This window comes from Aricia agestis, chromosome 4 (genome assembly GCF_905147365.1).
Source record: "Aricia agestis chromosome 4, ilAriAges1.1, whole genome shotgun sequence".
Lineage (NCBI taxonomy): Eukaryota > Metazoa > Arthropoda > Insecta > Lepidoptera > Lycaenidae > Aricia > Aricia agestis.
In genome coordinates this window covers 519,818-536,688 of record NC_056409.1, presented here as the reverse complement: position 1 = coordinate 536,688, position 16,871 = coordinate 519,818, and the positions used below count along the sequence as shown (strand labels likewise).

Here is a 16,871-nt window from a genome sequence, read left to right as displayed (position 1 = left end):
GCCACCCCACAACCATCGCTGGCGCCATAAGCCATCCTGCGCCACTACGTCCTCCCCACGCTGGGCCATCGCGATGGCCAACTACGATAGCCCATCTTGAAGAGGAGCCATAAAATTTTTTATATAATTGAGAACACAAGTCATTGCACATAATTATAGTAATAATAATCATAAAATTAATTTTAATGCTATCATACCATCCCGACACGTTTTCTCCGCCGCTTCTCATGTCATGTCAATTCGTTTGGAATGGACATTACATGAGTCGAATGTCGACTTCATAATATTATAATCAAGCGTTTATGACAATTTCATACATTTTTGATCGGCAGCTCTATAAAAAAGCGATAAAGAAAACGTCTTGGCTAGGGCTCGGTAGCCCTAGCTCATCTGCGCTGTCGTAGCACATCTACGCTGTCGTAGCACATCTGCGCTGTCGTAGCACATCTACGATGTCGTAGCACATCTACGATGTCGTAGCACATCTACGCTGTCGTAGCACAACTGCGCTGTCGTAGCACATCTGCGCTGTCGTTTCACATCTGCGCTGTCGTAGCACATCTGCGCTGTCGTAGCACATCTACGCTGTCGTAGCACATCTGCGCTGTCGTAGCACATCTACGATGTCGTAGCACATCTACGATGTCGTAGCACATCTGCGCTGTCGTTTCACATCTGCGCTGTCGTTTCACATCTGCGCTGTCGTAGCACATCTGCGCTGTCGTAGCACATCTACGCTGTCGTAGCACATCTGCGCTGTCGTAGCACATCTACGATGTCGTAGCACATCTACGATGTCGTAGCACATCTACGATGTCGTAGCACATCTACGATGTCGTAGCACATCTACGCTGTCGTAGCACATCTACGATGTCGTAGCACAACTGCGCTGTCGTAGCACATCTGCGCTGTCGTTTCACATCTGCGCTGTCGTAGCACATCTACGCTGTCGTAGCACATCTACGATGTCGTAGCACAAATGCACTGTCGTAGCACATCTGCGCTGTCGTTTCACATCTGCGCTGTCGTAGCACATCTACGCTGTCGTAGCACATCTACGCTGTCGTAGCACATCTACGATGTCATAGCACAACTGCGCTGTCGTAGCACATCTGCGCTGTCGTTTCACATCTGCGCTGTCGTAGCACATCTGCGCTGTCGTAGCACATCTACGCTGTCGTAGCACATCTGCGCTGTCGTAGCACATCTACAATGTCGTAGCACATCTACGCTGTCGTAGCACATCTGCGCTGTCGTAGCACATCTACGATGTCGTAGCACAACTGCGCTGTCGTAGCACAACTGCGCTGTCGTAGCACATCTGCGCTGTCGTTTCACATCTGCGCTGTCGTAGCACATCTGCGCTGTCGTAGCACATCTGCGCTGTCGTTTCACATCTGCGCTGTCGTAGCACATCTGCGCTGTCGTTTCACATCTGCGCTGTCGTAGCACATCTGCGCTGTCGTTTCACATCTGCGCTGTCGTAGCACATCTGCGCTGTCGTTTCACATCTGCGCTGTCGTAGCACATCTGCGCTGTCGTAGCACATCTACGATGTCGTAGCACTTTTACAACACAACAGCGGGAGCACAATGAGCACAATATCTTCAAAACTGTGATACTTTGAAGTCACTGGAGCCCGCCGCTTCGCTGCCGCAGACAAATACAAAATATAAGTAATATTAGTAATATAATATAACTAATCCAGTAATTAATAATAACAAATCAGATTCGATATAACAAATAGGATCAATTACTGTTTGTTTCCTAAATAAAGTAAAATAAAAATAAAATAAAATAAAATAAAAAATTACACGAACCTTTATCCGTTACACGGTATATGAGTAAGGTCGATCAGATAAAACGGATCGTAGCGATCATTCCCAAAATATGTCTATCCCAGAAACGAAATACTCGGATTAGATTCCAACCCCGCGGACCTTCGCAGTAGTTCTAGAAATATTGCAAATACCCTCCTCGACCGCCCTGTGTCCTTCTCGAGTTTTATTTTTTATGTTTCATTCCTCTCGAAGTTATGACAACAATATCCATCGCTATTTCTCGTACCCGATGAAAAATAAAGAAACTTTAGCAATGCAACTTCGATTACCTCATAAAGTTAGTCGCCTGTCGTCTTATTCAATTTACTGTAGGAGTTCCAATTATATTTGAACGGCCATTATTCGCTTAGTTCTGGAATAAAAGGTAGAAATTTTTTGAGTAAAAATAAATCTTACATGATGTATTGTACTGGAAAATTTTGTTTAACCTCGGAAGATGAATAAGCAAAATATTGGATTAAAAATATAATATTATGTTGTAGTTAGGCATTAACTCTGGATTAAAAACGATTATTTAGATAACTAAATAATAGTTTTTAATAATTTTTATTGTTATAAGTCAATTTTTGTTTGTTTATTTTTACGCTCTTGCAATACAAATTAAAAATATTATCACTCAAAATAAACTTATTATAAACACTTTAAATAGAAGTCTTTGATTATAAAATTGCTAAATACGTTTTGACTAAATTATTTGGCACAGTATTGCACTCGACGATCACGTTGTAAGCACTTCTTTTATTGCTTTAGCTTTTAAAATTTTATATATACAATTTAATTATAAAAAGGAAATAAAAAACTCTTTCGTTTTGATACGAACGACCGTATAAACGTTTTATTGACAAGTAAGACTTTAGTGTCTTCAGAGTTATTTTACGTGTGCAAGGTAATTAACTTTTATTCTTAGGGCATAATTTGTTTTTTCGGGATTATTTTAGTTTTATTGCCGAGCCTAGCTCAATTACCTAGTGTGCGGTAATGAACACTGACTGAGTCCAAACTACCACCTCAATTAGATAATTATAAGCTGCACTACACAACCGTAACACACAATCAAAACGATGGAGTAGTCGTCTACATCGCAGCTCACCTAATTTATAACATAGACCAACTACCGTTCGATAACGCTAGCGGTCTCCTGATAACCTTGGACAACAATCTAGGTATTATTTGCTTATATAGATCCCCGTCTCAATATAACATTGATTCATTTTTAACCCAACTGGATACTTACTTAAAAAGACTGGATAACAATAATAATTACAAAACATTAATATTAATGGGCGATCTCAATATCGACATTAAGCACAATACTTCTGACAGACGCTGTGACGAATATCTTAATTTAATGGCGGAGAACGGTCTATTACCAGCGCACCTGTTTCCCACTAGAGAGTCAAACTGTCTTGATCACGTTTTTATAAAAAGTAAATTAGAGACCCAAACATTTGTAATAAATACCCATATAACTGACCATCTACCAGTATTACTAAATATAAATAAGACACTCCCCCGTAACAACCCATCAAAAACTATCAGCGTAACTAATTATGATAACGCCACAAGAGATATAAATAATGGTGACCTTTCGTATATTTTGAAAATTAATGACCCAAACATTGCAGCCGAATGTTTAATTTCTCATCTCAGAGAAACATTGAACCGTAATACCACAATAAAAAAAATCCCTAACAGGAAAAAAATCATTAAGCCGTGGATCACTACGGGCATTTTGCGATGCATTGCCCATCGAGATGCACTCCATAAAAAAGCTAATTCCGCACCGAATAATGAAATTATTAAAATAACTTACCGTCGATACAGGAATTTCTGTAATGATTTACTGCATCGACTTAAATCCGAACACCATAAATCCGAAATTGATAATTGTAAGAACCCGAAACAAACATGGAAAATAATTAGAAAAATAACCAACACGACAAACATCAAAAACCCGGCTAAGGAATTACTAAATCTAGACCCTAATGGCCCACAAGCGTCCATTGACAAAGTAAACTGTTTTTTTGCTGGTATAGGTAAAAAATATGCTAAGAACCTAACAGAATCTAATGATACACTGACATCTGAACGTAGCGAAATTAAAAACTCTTCTAGTACTAGTTCTTTTGCACTATACCCCACTGACAATGTTGAGATAATGAATCTAATAAATTCCTTAAAAAATGAATCTGCTACAGGATGGGATGGTATCTCTGCTCTATTCCTCAAATCTATTGCTAATAAAATAGCCCCCATACTTACATATGTCGCAAATCTCTGTTTTAATAATGGCGTGTTCCCAGACTCCTTTAAACGAGCTATTGTTCACCCGATTCACAAAAACGGGACCAGAGATTGTGTTGACAACTATCGGCCTATTTCGGTTCTAACGACCTTATCCAAAATTATGGAAAAGCTCTTGAACACACGATTGATGAGCTATTTAAAGCAGGAACATCTGATTTCACAGTCTCAATTTGGATTCCAATCTAAAAAGTCTACCACTGATGCTGTTACACGCCTTGTTGATAACCTGGCCTCAAACATGGATAAAGGCAAAAAATGTGTTGGGATATTCCTAGATCTAGCCAAGGCGTTTGACACCGTTCATATACCCACCTTATTAAGTAAATTGGAGTCCTTGGGCATTCGAGGAATTCCACTTAAGATGTTTCGTAGTTTTCTTACTGACAGAGTCCAACAAGTAAAAATTGGTGATAACCTTAGTTCCTACCAATCAATGACATTTGGAGTTCCGCAGGGCAGTGTTCTAGGCCCAAGTCTCTTCTTAGTATATATAAATGACCTCTGCAATTACAAGCCCCATCATGGAAACATTTACTCATATGCAGATGATACTGCTCTAACTTTTACAGGAGAGACCTGGGCAGAAACACGCAGAAATGCTGAGAAAGGACTCAGGAATGTTATAGCTTGGCTACATAAAAACTTTCTTACTTTGAATATTAAAAAAACAAAATATTTAACATTTAGCATAACAAAAAAGACTAAACCTGCGCCCACCTTCAACTTAAAAGCACATACCTGTGGAATCGAATCCGGTTTATCCTCATGTAGTTGCCTAACGCTGGCAAAAGTCCGTGAGATTAAATATCTAGGTGTCCAGCTTGATGACGCTCTGTCCTGGAATGCTCACATCAATCTGCTTTCAGCACGAACACGAAAATTAATTTGGGTATTTAAAAACTTACGTGACATCGCCAAACCTCAACTACTCAAAACTATATATCTCGCACTAGCTCAATCTATATTGGGCTATTGTATTACTGCTTGGGGAGGTGCATGTAAAACTAAAATGATAAAAGTTGAACGCGCACAACGGTCTCTACTCAAAGTTATTTTTAAAAAACCGTATAGATATCCCACCAGCAAACTTTACGAATGCTCACAAGTTTTATCGATCAGACGTTTGTATATTCTAAATGTCACATTATACAAACACTCTGAGCTCACATATGATCCTGATATACATACCAAACGAAGATCAGATAAGGTATGCAGTATACCTGAACACAAAACTGTGTTTTATACGCGTCATATATCCTTCCTTGCATCATATATCTACAATAGAATAAATAAATTAATAAATATCTACGACAAAACACGCAACAAATGTAAAACTCTCGTTAAAAAATGGCTCCTTACATTAAATTACAATGAATCAGAAGACCTAATAAAAATTATAAATTAGTATAATATTCCATATAATATGTGTATATGTGTATTTATCATAAAATCATGTATTAAGACTTAAGTATATGTATGTATATTGTTAATAATATAATATTATTCTTATAAAAATATAAAACTATAACAAAATATATTACTTACTTACATAAAAATATTAATACACATAATATACAAACATCACACACACACCCACCCACACACACACACACACACACACTCACAAACACACACACACACACACACACACACACACAAACACACACACACACACACACGAACACACACTCGCGCGAACACCTTTTACTGTATCTGCGGGTGGAACCTGGAGTCCTGAAATACAGGGTCACCTAGTTTAGGCTCCAGTTCACACAAAGATTTAGCTATTGAGTATAATATTTCATGTACCTAATTATCTTGTAAGTTCCTGTTGTGTGAAGAATAAAACATACATGAACACTAAATCGAGACGATTACGAAACGGTTTGATATGTCATTAGTTTTATTGTGTATCGGCCGAGGGGTACGCATGGAGTTTACGACTGCTACCGCGGTGTAAATCGACGAGAACCCCGTAATCAACCACTCGTAAAATTGAAAAATATATAGGAATTTCTAATTTTAATACAATTACATCGAGGTACATATTAATATTTACTAGCTGTTGCCCGCGACTTCGTCCGCGTGGACTTTAGTTTATAGTTGTTCGTATTATATTTCCGAGTTCGTGTTTTTTCGCTCTCATTAATTTTAGCGTGATAAAATAAAGCCTATAACCTTCCTCGATAAATGGGCTATCTAACACTGAAAGAATTTTTCAAATCGGACCAGTAGTTCTTGAGATTAGCGTGTTCAAACAAACAAACAAACAAACTCTTCCCAATTATAATATTAGTATAGATAGGGCAAATGAATATTTATAATATGTTTAGGTAATAGTTTAGCTCGGGGTTTGTCAAAGAGCAATGGAGCGCAGCATGTTAGGTGTAAGACTAGCTGACCGAATAAAAAATAGCACGCTGCGCTCCAAAAGACGTCGCGTCGGCATGAAAGCTGCAACATTAAAGTCTGACTGGGCGGGTCATACCAGCCGCATGCATCCTGACCGTTGGGCAAAGGTCACCAGTGGACGGACGACGCCGCCGTGGACGGCCTCCAAAATGTTGGCGAGATGAACTGGATGCCTACAAGCCAGGCTGGCCTGCGGTGGCGTTGGAGCGAGACAGATGGAAGTCCTTGTGGGAGGCCTTTACCCAGCAGTGGGATAGCATAGGCTCATAAAAAAATAGTTAAAAAAAGTTGCTCTTTCAGCTGCTACTTTCACAGTAAACTCCACACAGGGAACTCATACAAACCATAAAGTATTATTATCACTTTCTTTTGTTACAACCTGTAAATGGAATATAGGGTGTTTGTGTTGTTCAGTATAGTGGTCTGTAGTGTGGATTCTGCTTTTAGTTCCAGTAATAATAATAATAAATTATAATACTCCCCACACCGGTTTCGGTGACGGTGGCCACTTACATTGAAACCAGACCTGTTACGCAGGAGTAGTTTTGTTCCTACGTCTCATCGGGCCGCGCGGCGCTGGCGGGCAAACCGGTAGCCCCCGCGCGCCGGCCTTCAGCGTGCACCTCCCCGCGCACCTCCCTGCGACATCCGCGGCCAGCGAGGAGCGCGTCGCGGCCGCGAGTCCCTCTCACTTCACCGGACCACCGGCCTACGCGACGCACGCACCGCGGCTATACCTCGAATACAGTTCATTCTCATCGAAGAGGTCTTTTATTTCTGGCGGAGACCACCAGCATCACCCCTGGAGCTTCGCCCCCAACAGTGGTCCTTCGTACGCCGTCTATTTTGCTGCGAAGCGCAAGATTTGGACTGGATTTTGGACGGACACGCCTCGACGGGATTCATGCGCATGCGCCGATCGCGCCGCATGAAGCATTCCACGTGGCTGAGGACAAAGAAGTCGCGCCCGAACCAGTGGGCCTTCGCAAGAAGAGGAATACGCCGTCTTATTTGCTGCGAAGCGCAAGAATTTGGACCGGACTTTGGACCGACGCGCCTCAACGGGATTCATGCGCATGCGCCGATCGCGCCGCATGAAGCATTCCACGTGGCTGAGGACAAAGAAGTCGCGCCCGAACCAGTGGGCCTTCGCAAGAAGAGGAATACGCCGTCTTATTTGCTGCGAAGCGCAAGAATTTGGACCGGACTTTGGACCGACGCGCCTCAACGGGACTCATGCGCATGCGCTGATCGCGCCGCATGGAGCATTCCACGTGGCTGAGGACAAAGGAGTCGTGACCATCCAGTATTTCTTCGCATTTGGACCGGACTTTGGACCGACGCGCCTCAACGGGATTCATGCGCATGCGCCGATCGCGCCGCATGGATCATTCCACGTGGCTGAGGAGAAAGGAGTCGTTCTGAGTGAGCCCGTTCCTCTTTTACTTTTTTTCTTTCTTATTTCTTGCCATTTCCAGGAATTAAAATAAAATCTAATCGGAATCAGGCATGCATGATCAACATCATAAATAATATTTTCAGAAAGAATCTTAATAAAAATACTATTCTTAACTACATTCACTTCCCATTCATCGAGCACGTGCTCGCCTATTGTTCTATTGTTCTCCATTTATATTTATTAAATGCAATATTTTTTCCCTTATCTTATCTGAAAAGGTTATTGACCTACTTATTGCATAATACCTATATCTTGCAAATAATATTTTGCATTTATCGTCACGCCTTTGGACGTTACTTTTTTTTCCCTTTTTCAATTTTCATTTTCTTTTCCTTGTCTTTTCTTGCGCTTCAGTCCCTTTTTTTGCGTTAAGCTTTCATTATGTCTGAAGCTAAATTAAAGGAACTCGTTAAGAGGCGTGGTGGCTATAAAGCTAAGCTAACTTATTTTGCCAACTTTGTAAAATTATTACCTACTTCTGATCTTACCCCCTTTCAACTATCTGAGCTACAGTACCGAGTTAGTGCTATGGAAACGCTATATAATGATTTCGATACGTTACAGACGGAGTTGGAGTTGTTGTCGGAGAACACGAGCGAGGCATATGCTGAGCGAGAACAGTTCGAGTTGTTGTATTACGCGCAGATGGGCCTCGCGCGATCACTGCTCGAGCCTCCACGTCCATCCTCGCCGCCGCTCGTCTCTGCAGCCTCCACTAGCGACAATCTTCACGGCTCTGGTTGCAAGCACGATTTTGTGCGCTTACCCAAGATCGACTTGCCTCACTTCAACGGCGACTATCAGCACTGGCTCGAGTTCCGAGATACGTATATTTCCCTTATACATAATAATAGTAGTATACAGGACATCAATAAATTTCATTATTTGCGTGCTACTCTTAAAGGCAGTGCAGCATTAGTCATTAAAGGTATTGATTTCAAAGCAGATAATTACGCTATGGCTTGGCAATTATTAACAGATAGGTATAATAATGAAAGGCTACTTATAAACAATCATGTTCAAGCCTTATTCAATTTTGAATTAATACCCAAGGAATCTAGTGCATCATTACGTAACATGATTGATGTAACTAATAAAAATTTAAAGGCGCTCGAAACCTTAGGACAGCCTACCTCACAGTGGGATATACTGATCATTTTTATTATGTCCAAAAAATTGGATGTAGTCACCCATCGCGAGTGGGAGGAATTTAAAAATAACTTAGACAAATATCCAAATCTAAAAGATTTTGTAAAATTTTTGTCTAATCGAGCAGATTTAATCGAATCAATAAATAATTGTAATTCAAACACAAAACTTACACATAATACAAATAAATATTTACAGGAGACTAAAAATAAAAATTATCTTACTACTAATACATCATTTAAAACTAATTCTAATAATACTAATAATAATTCTTACTCTTCTAATAACAAAATTTCTTGTGTCATGTGTTCACAGAATCATTACTTATTTTCATGTCAATCCTTCAGAAATTTAGATGTTGATTCACGTATTAAAAAGGCATCAGAAAGCAATGTGTGTATGAACTGCCTACGACCAGGTCATACTGATAAGCGATGTAAGCTTTCACATTGCAAATATTGCACACTTAAACATAATACCCTCTTACATAGGGATCCTGAAAATCAGTCTTCAAACAATATTGTTTTATCAACTAATACAGACACATCTGACATGTCTAATCAGAAAATCGTACTGCTATCCACAGCTCTGGCGAATGCGGCGGACGTCAACGGGAAGCTACATCCTGTCAGACTCTTGTTAGATAACGGCAGCACGTCCAACTTTATCACCCGAGATTTTTGTGAGAAGCTTGGCCTGTCAAAGGAAGGTACTACCTCCACAGTCTCAGGTATCAATGGTCAGATTTCTAAAACTTCAGAAAGTTGTACTCTTACTGTGCAATCTTGTTTTGGTGGTTATAAGGTGAACTTAACTTGTTTTATTTTACCATACATAACACACTCTTTGCCTGGGTCTTACGTGGATAAAAACTTAATTAATATCCCGCCAGGTCTTAAATTAGCAGACCCTAAATTTTATGTACCATCAGCAGTCGACATTCTTGTAGGCGCTGAAATATTTTGGGACGTCTTATGTTCCCACACAATTAATTTAGGTAAAAATCAACCTAGATTACAATCTTCTAAATTTGGTTGGCTCATATCGGGCTGCGTATCTTTGCCTCATGGACGTAAAAATTCTTCAACTAAAGCTTCAAATAATTCGTGTCATTTTTCCCATGAGGTAACTGAACAGCTATCTCGTTTCTGGGAGCTTGATTCAGTACAGTCTAGTAGCTCTTTTTCGTTAGAAGAAAAGACTTGCGAAAAACTTTTTTACACAACAACACGTCGTAACGACAGTGGCCAATTCGTCGTCACTATACCATTAAAGGACTCTCCAGAGTGCTTAGGTGACTCTTACGCGATGGCAAAATCTCGATTTCTCTCTTTAGAGCGTAAATTTGAGCGTAACCCTATATTTAAAAATAGATATTTAAATTTTATGCATGAATATTCACAATTGAATCATATGACAGGAAAATCTACATCAGAAAAATTTAATGCTCAATATTATTTACCTCATCATGGTGTAGAGCGGGAGTCTAGTACTACCACCAAGCTGCGCGTTGTCTTTGACGCATCAGCCACTAGCACCTCAGGCAAGTCCTTTAATGACATACAAATGATAGGTCCTACAGTGCAGCAGGATTTACTATCTATTCTCTTACGATACAGGCAACATAAATATGTTGTTACATCTGATGTAGAGAAAATGTATAGAGCTGTGTTGGTAGAGCCATCTCAGCGTTCTCTACAGCAAATTCTTTTTAGGTTTGATCCCTCTGAACCTTTAAAATCATATTTTCTTAATTCAGTTACATACGGCACTGCTTCGGCACCGTATCTTGCAACTAAATGTTTAGTTTCCTTAGCAGAACAATCTTCAGATCCTAAGGTTAGTGACTCTATCAAAAACGACTTTTATGTTGATGATTATTTGAGTGGCGGTGACTCTATCGATAGCGTCATAGAGCTATGTAGAGGCGTCATTAAAACGCTATCATCTGCAAAATTTCACTTACGTAAGTGGCAGTCAAACAGTCCAGAAATATTGGACTCCGTCACTAATTTTCTTTCATTAGATGCTGACAAAAAATTAAATTTAAGTGACGCATCTCCTAGCAAAACACTTGGTTTATACTGGGATTGTAATTCAGATAATTTATTTTTTACAGTGGATTTAAATTTTTCAAACCTTAAGGTTACTAAACGTAATATTTTATCTTTAATTAGCCAGGTTTTTGATCCCCTTGGTCTGGTTGGTCCATGTATCGTTCAGGGCAAATTTATTCTTCAGCAGTTATGGGTACTTAAGTGTAGCTGGGATGAAGAAGTTCCGACAGATTTAAAATTACAATTTTTAGAATTTTTAGAGTCACTTCAGGCTCTGAACTCTATTAGAATTCCACGGTGGGTGTCTTGTAATAATCCTTTTCTAATAGAGCTGCATATTTTTACAGACGTATCAGAACGTGCTTATGGCGCGTGTGCTTATGTAAGGACTGTAGCGATTGATGACACAGTTTGTGTTCGCCTTTTAGCCTCCAAAAACAGGGTTGCTCCACTTAAACCCACAACTATACCACGTTTGGAGTTGTGTGGTGCATTATTAGGGACGCGACTCTTTCAGAAGGTACGCAAATCTCTTACTCTAAATTTTCATCATTGCTATTTTTGGTGCGACTCTACCATCGTTCTTGGCTGGCTCTCTGCCCCACCAGGTAGACTCGACCAATTCGTACGCAACAGAGTTAACGAGATTCAAGAAATTACGGCTGGCCAGACGTGGAGCTATGTACCTTCCAAGTCTAATCCGTCGGATTTGGCTTCCCGCGGGGCCAAGGCTGATTCCATCAGCTCATCTGTTCTGTGGTGGCTCGGCCCTGATTTCATCAATCAGACTAAAATACAATTTCCCAGTTTTCCCAACTCACAAAATAATTTATTTTCAGAAACAGCTATATATACAGACGAACACGTCGAAAATAATACTAACACAAATAATAATATTACACAACCTAATCTAATTTCTAACCTAATTCATAAAACATCATCTTATACTAAATTAATCAGAATAGTTGCTTATATACAAAGATTTATTTTTAATTGCAAAAATAAATTGAGAAAATCATCATATTTAACCTATAAAGAACTACAATCATCGCAAAATGTAATACTAAACATTGCTCAACAGGAAATGTTTCCTGAAGAGTACATTACTCTTAAAGCAAAACAAACTTTACATAAAAAGAATCGTTTAATAAGTCTTTCACCCTTTATAGATTCACAGAATTTAATTCGCGTAGGCGGTCGTTTAGAAAATTCTAATTATGACTACAATATCAAACACCCTATTTTATTATGCAGTAAACATCACTTAACTAAAAGTATATTTGAAAAAGAGCATAAAGCACTTTTTCACGGAGGGCCTCAACTATTGTTGGCACAAGTACGTCTTAATTACTGGCCTCTTGCAGGTAAAAATCTTGCGAAGCATGTAGTACGTTCCTGTGTACGTTGCACTCGCTTTAAAGCGCAGCCTATACATATTCCTATGGGTAATTTACCTACTGATAGGACGCATTTAGAGTTTCCTTTTTTGAGATCAGGAATGGATTTCGCCGGGCCAGTGCTTATAGCCGACCGTAAAGGTAGAGGTTGCAGGTTAACTAAATCTTATATTTGTGTTTTTGTGTGCTTTGCAGTCAGAGCCGTGCACCTGGAGCTAGTGTCCGATTTAACTAAGGAGGCCTTTCTTGCGGCCTTCAGCCGGTTCATTAGCAGAAGGGGCAAACCTCAGCGCGTGTACTCCGACAACGGCTCAACATTTGTGGGAGCTTTTAATGAGCTTTCACGCTTCATACAGGTTTCTTCTAAGCAAATAGAGTCTGATCTTGCAAATCAGGACATACAGTTTAAATTCATTCCTGCCTATTCCCCACATTTTGGTGGGATATGGGAAGCGGCAGTAAAATCAACAAAACATCTACTACGTAGAGTCTTAAGTCTTACTCACTTAACATATGAGGAGTTGTCGACATGCCTGATTCAGATAGAGGCTATTTTAAATTCCAGACCTCTAACGCCTTTATCATCGGATCCTTCTGATCTTTCTTTTCTTACTCCTTCCCATTTCCTCCTCGGGCGAGCTCAGAGTTCGATAATCCGACCTAGACTCACCGAACACAACATACATCGCCTGCAGCGCTTCGACCGCATCGAAAAGCTGCGTCAGCACTTTTGGCAGCGCTACTCTAATGAATACGTATCTCTTCTGCAGCAACGCACCAAGTGGCAGACCGGCGGTCAAGACCTCAAGGTTGGAGCAATGGTCCTTGTACGAGACGTCAATCTTCCGCCTCTTCTGTGGCTACTTGGAAGAGTAGTCGCTGTCAAACCTGGGACAGACGGGCGCAGTCGAGTCGCCGACATACGGACGAAGAAGGGCACCATAACTCGTGCCTACAACAACATCGTGCCGCTTCCTCTTCAATGACATGTTCCCGGGGGAATATGTTCCTACGTCTCATCGGGCCGCGCGGCGCTGGCGGGCAAACCGGTAGCCCCCGCGCGCCGGCCTTCAGCGTGCACCTCCCCGCGCACCTCCCTGCGACATCCGCGGCCAGCGAGGAGCGCGTCGCGGCCGCGAGTCCCTCTCACTTCACCGGACCACCGGCCTACGCGACGCACGCACCGCGGCTATACCTCGAATACAGTTCATTCTCATCGAAGAGGTCTTTTATTTCTGGCGGAGACCACCAGCATCACCCCTGGAGCTTCGCCCCCAACAGTTTTATAGTGTCCAAGTGTGTGCGCAGTACACAAGAGCACTCTCTATTCCTTTCACGCTCATAACCCAGTGGGACGACAACCGGAATATAATATCACATTGATTTTGTTAATACAAATAATGTTTTTACTATTAAAATGCACTAATATTAATATTGAAATTAAATTAAAATTTCAAATGAAAATATATTAATCGTTTAACGATCATGCAGTATGTACCACCGAAGAAATTGGTTCATAGGCAGTTGACGGACCTACGTCATTTGGTAGAGTTATGTCAATTCAATTAAAGTCGTGATCTGTCTGCTGGGTTTGACATAACACGACCAAATTATGTTGGTCTGCAATCTGCCTATGGATCAACTTCTCTGATAGCACCATCGAGGAAGTTGATTCCTATGCAATTGACAGACCAACGTTATTTGGTCGAATATGTCAATTCAATGTTAATTGTGATCTGTCAGCTGGGTTTGACGTAACGCGACCAAACTACTTAGGTCCCCGATTCGCATAAGAATCAACTTCTCTGATAGTACTTCCAATCTACACACCGTAAGATGGCATCAAGACATTAACAGACATACTGTAAGATAAATGCTAAGTCATTGAACCCAAACGACGATCCCTTATACTGTCACAAGTCCGGTTCGGAGACGGATGGGTTCCTGAAGCCAGACAAAGAAGACTCATTTTTCTTTGTGCGCTAAACTCGAGATAGCTCTTTTACGTTTATTGTGTAGATGAAAATTCTTTTAAATATTGAATTGAAATTGAAATTGAAGCTATCGCGCAAGGTGCAATGGATACTTTTTATTTCGGGAAATTCACGGTTTTCACGTGATAAACGAATAACAGTGCAATGAAGTTGCTAAAAAAATAGTTAAAAATTTATATTAACATAATTATACTATACCCTATTGTACGCGATTCCGCTATTAGAATAACCATACACGGTTATTCCCTTTTTTAACGGGCAAAACACACAAGCAATCCAGCATCTGTCAAGACAGAAAGGCTGGCAACACCGGACTTCCTTCAACTTAGTAATCTGTGCTTCAAGTTGACACTTCCTTCAATGAAACCACCCCGCCGGGGTGCAACAGTTTATTTTATTCAACGTAATAAACCTTTTTATATATCTTATATTTTTACATCTTAACGTCTAATACAGTCCACAAGTAATTAACACAAACACTATCTAGCATAAACTTATAATATACTGTCGTATAGTATCTGGGACAGAGAATTATTAACCAGATAATTTGATCGTAGAATTTTTTAAAGTGTTTTTTTTTAATTTAATAATAATAATAAAACATTTATTCATGAACTTAGGTTTATTCTTTTCTTTTTCAAAAGAATTTAAATTCCTTTTAATTTACCTTTCCCGGTGTTACCTTAATAACCTCAAAGGGCCGTCATTATTTTAATATCGGTTCCTCTGACGCGCAAATTAAGTATCTGCGACAAAAGGTCGACGCTTCGAATATTTAAGCCCGAGTCTTATAATAATAAGTCCGCTACAGCCTACAGGGTGCTACAGGTGCGCCGCTATGCTGTATAATTAGAGGGGGGGAGGGAAGGTGACGGGGGAGGAGGGGGATAATTAGAACAATACGACAAAATTGAATATGTCTGCTGTCAGGAGCTACTCCTCGAAAGTACTTGTGCTATTTCGTTACAAAATACTGAAAGCGGCGGTGAGAAATTTCAAAATATTATGTAATTTTAAAACGTAATTAGAGCAAATGGCTTTTCTGTCTCCCGTGTTTCGTCAAAGGACCTGCGAAGCTGCACCGAGCGCTGCCCTATAAATTAGGTGCCATCTGCGCTACCAAATATAAAGAAGAATACTAGGTTATATAATATTATATTTCGCATTCACTACGAAAATCAGTTTCAAAGAAAAGCCCACATAAACTAACATGAAATTAATATTTAAGTTATTACAATTTCTCTCTATAATTACACTTGAGAAATAATATTTTGATTTTAGTTTTTTTTAATTTTGGAGCACCACAAATTCAGAACAAATAAAGCCGAGTGAAGTGAAATGTGGGCCGATAACAGATATTATAACGCCTACGGTGTACTCGGAGAATCGAGACAGTAGCGGCAGAGTAGACAGAATTATAGAGTATGCGGACTTAGAACTGATGTTGAAATTTTTAAAGACGTATTATGACGAAAATCGTCGCTAGGGTTAATAACTTGTTACCTACGAATTTAAAACTATGACATATTCGCTGGATGTGTTCCTCTTTGGTCGTATTGTTGTTTGTGTTTTGACACATGCGATTAAAATTGTCAGAATCCAATTTTGAAATCTTTATTTTAAATATTTAAAAATAAATTATATCAGCCAGCGCGAGGCACATTCCATTCATAATTCTAGTGAAACCCGACGAATTTGATAGATATTGAAACCTGTGACCTGTCCGTTTCTTTGCAGTCGAACTACTGGTAGTTATGTCTATTGTGGTAGCGGTCATTGACTCCCTGTCAAAAACTTGTCATTTTCTATATAAACCGCGATTGACAATGAACTGTCAGATGTTTCTAGTCGGGCGATATCGTATTTTGTATACTCGATGTGAACTGAATATGAAGCATATCACTTCGAACTACTAAAAAGTTGGAGATTATCATTCTAGGAGTTACGAAGAGGTTTTCCGATGAATCTGTAATAATCTGTGTCTTTATAAGAGGTCAATTTTATTCTTAAATATTCTAAGTACAGTGCGAGCATTTTTTATTTAGCGTCGAGACTAAAAAGGTCAATGACCCCTACCGCCTCATTTAGCCGAGTACAGTATAGGTAAGTATACTTAATAAATAATTATAAATGTCATGCTCTCAAAATAATCATAATTTATTAAATGGTATGTAGCACCTACCTAAGAAATATTTAAAAGATCATAGTCTAAAAAGTATACAGTTAAAAGCTCGCTTACTATTACATAATGATGT

General features: G+C 39.7%; 2 protein-coding genes across 3 annotated transcripts in view; one reads left to right on the top strand and one right to left on the bottom strand.

The window, feature by feature from the left end:
• LOC121726038 (neuropeptides capa receptor-like) overlaps positions 1 to 16,871 on the bottom strand; it is an 89,679-nt gene that overhangs the window by 58,556 nt on the left and 14,252 nt on the right. The gene's annotated exons all lie outside the window — the stretch shown is intronic.
• On the top strand, positions 8,986 to 13,843 carry LOC121725873 (GATA zinc finger domain-containing protein 24-like). 2 transcript variants are annotated; one of them, XM_042113021.1, is made up of 3 exons: positions 8,986 to 9,898; positions 12,818 to 12,978; positions 13,393 to 13,843. In XM_042113021.1, the coding sequence occupies exons 1-3, from the start codon at positions 9,097 to 9,099 to the stop codon at positions 13,606 to 13,608; spliced, it is 1,179 nt and encodes a 392-aa protein (XP_041968955.1). In that variant the 5' UTR covers positions 8,986 to 9,096; the 3' UTR covers positions 13,609 to 13,843. The 2 variants fall into 2 exon arrangements, with proteins under 2 accessions (XP_041968955.1, XP_041968952.1); XM_042113018.1 differs by having other exon boundaries at positions 12,818 to 13,843.

Bases quoted from the DNA above. Each gene is read 5' to 3' on its own strand.
- LOC121725873 (XM_042113018.1), top strand. From the start codon at position 9,097: ATGATTGATGTAACTAATAAAAATTTAAAGGCGCTCGAAACCTTAGGA. The intron at 9,899-12,817 runs GTATCAATGGTC...TGTGCTTTGCAG, and splicing joins TACTACCTCCACAGTCTCAG to TCAGAGCCGTGCACCTGGAG.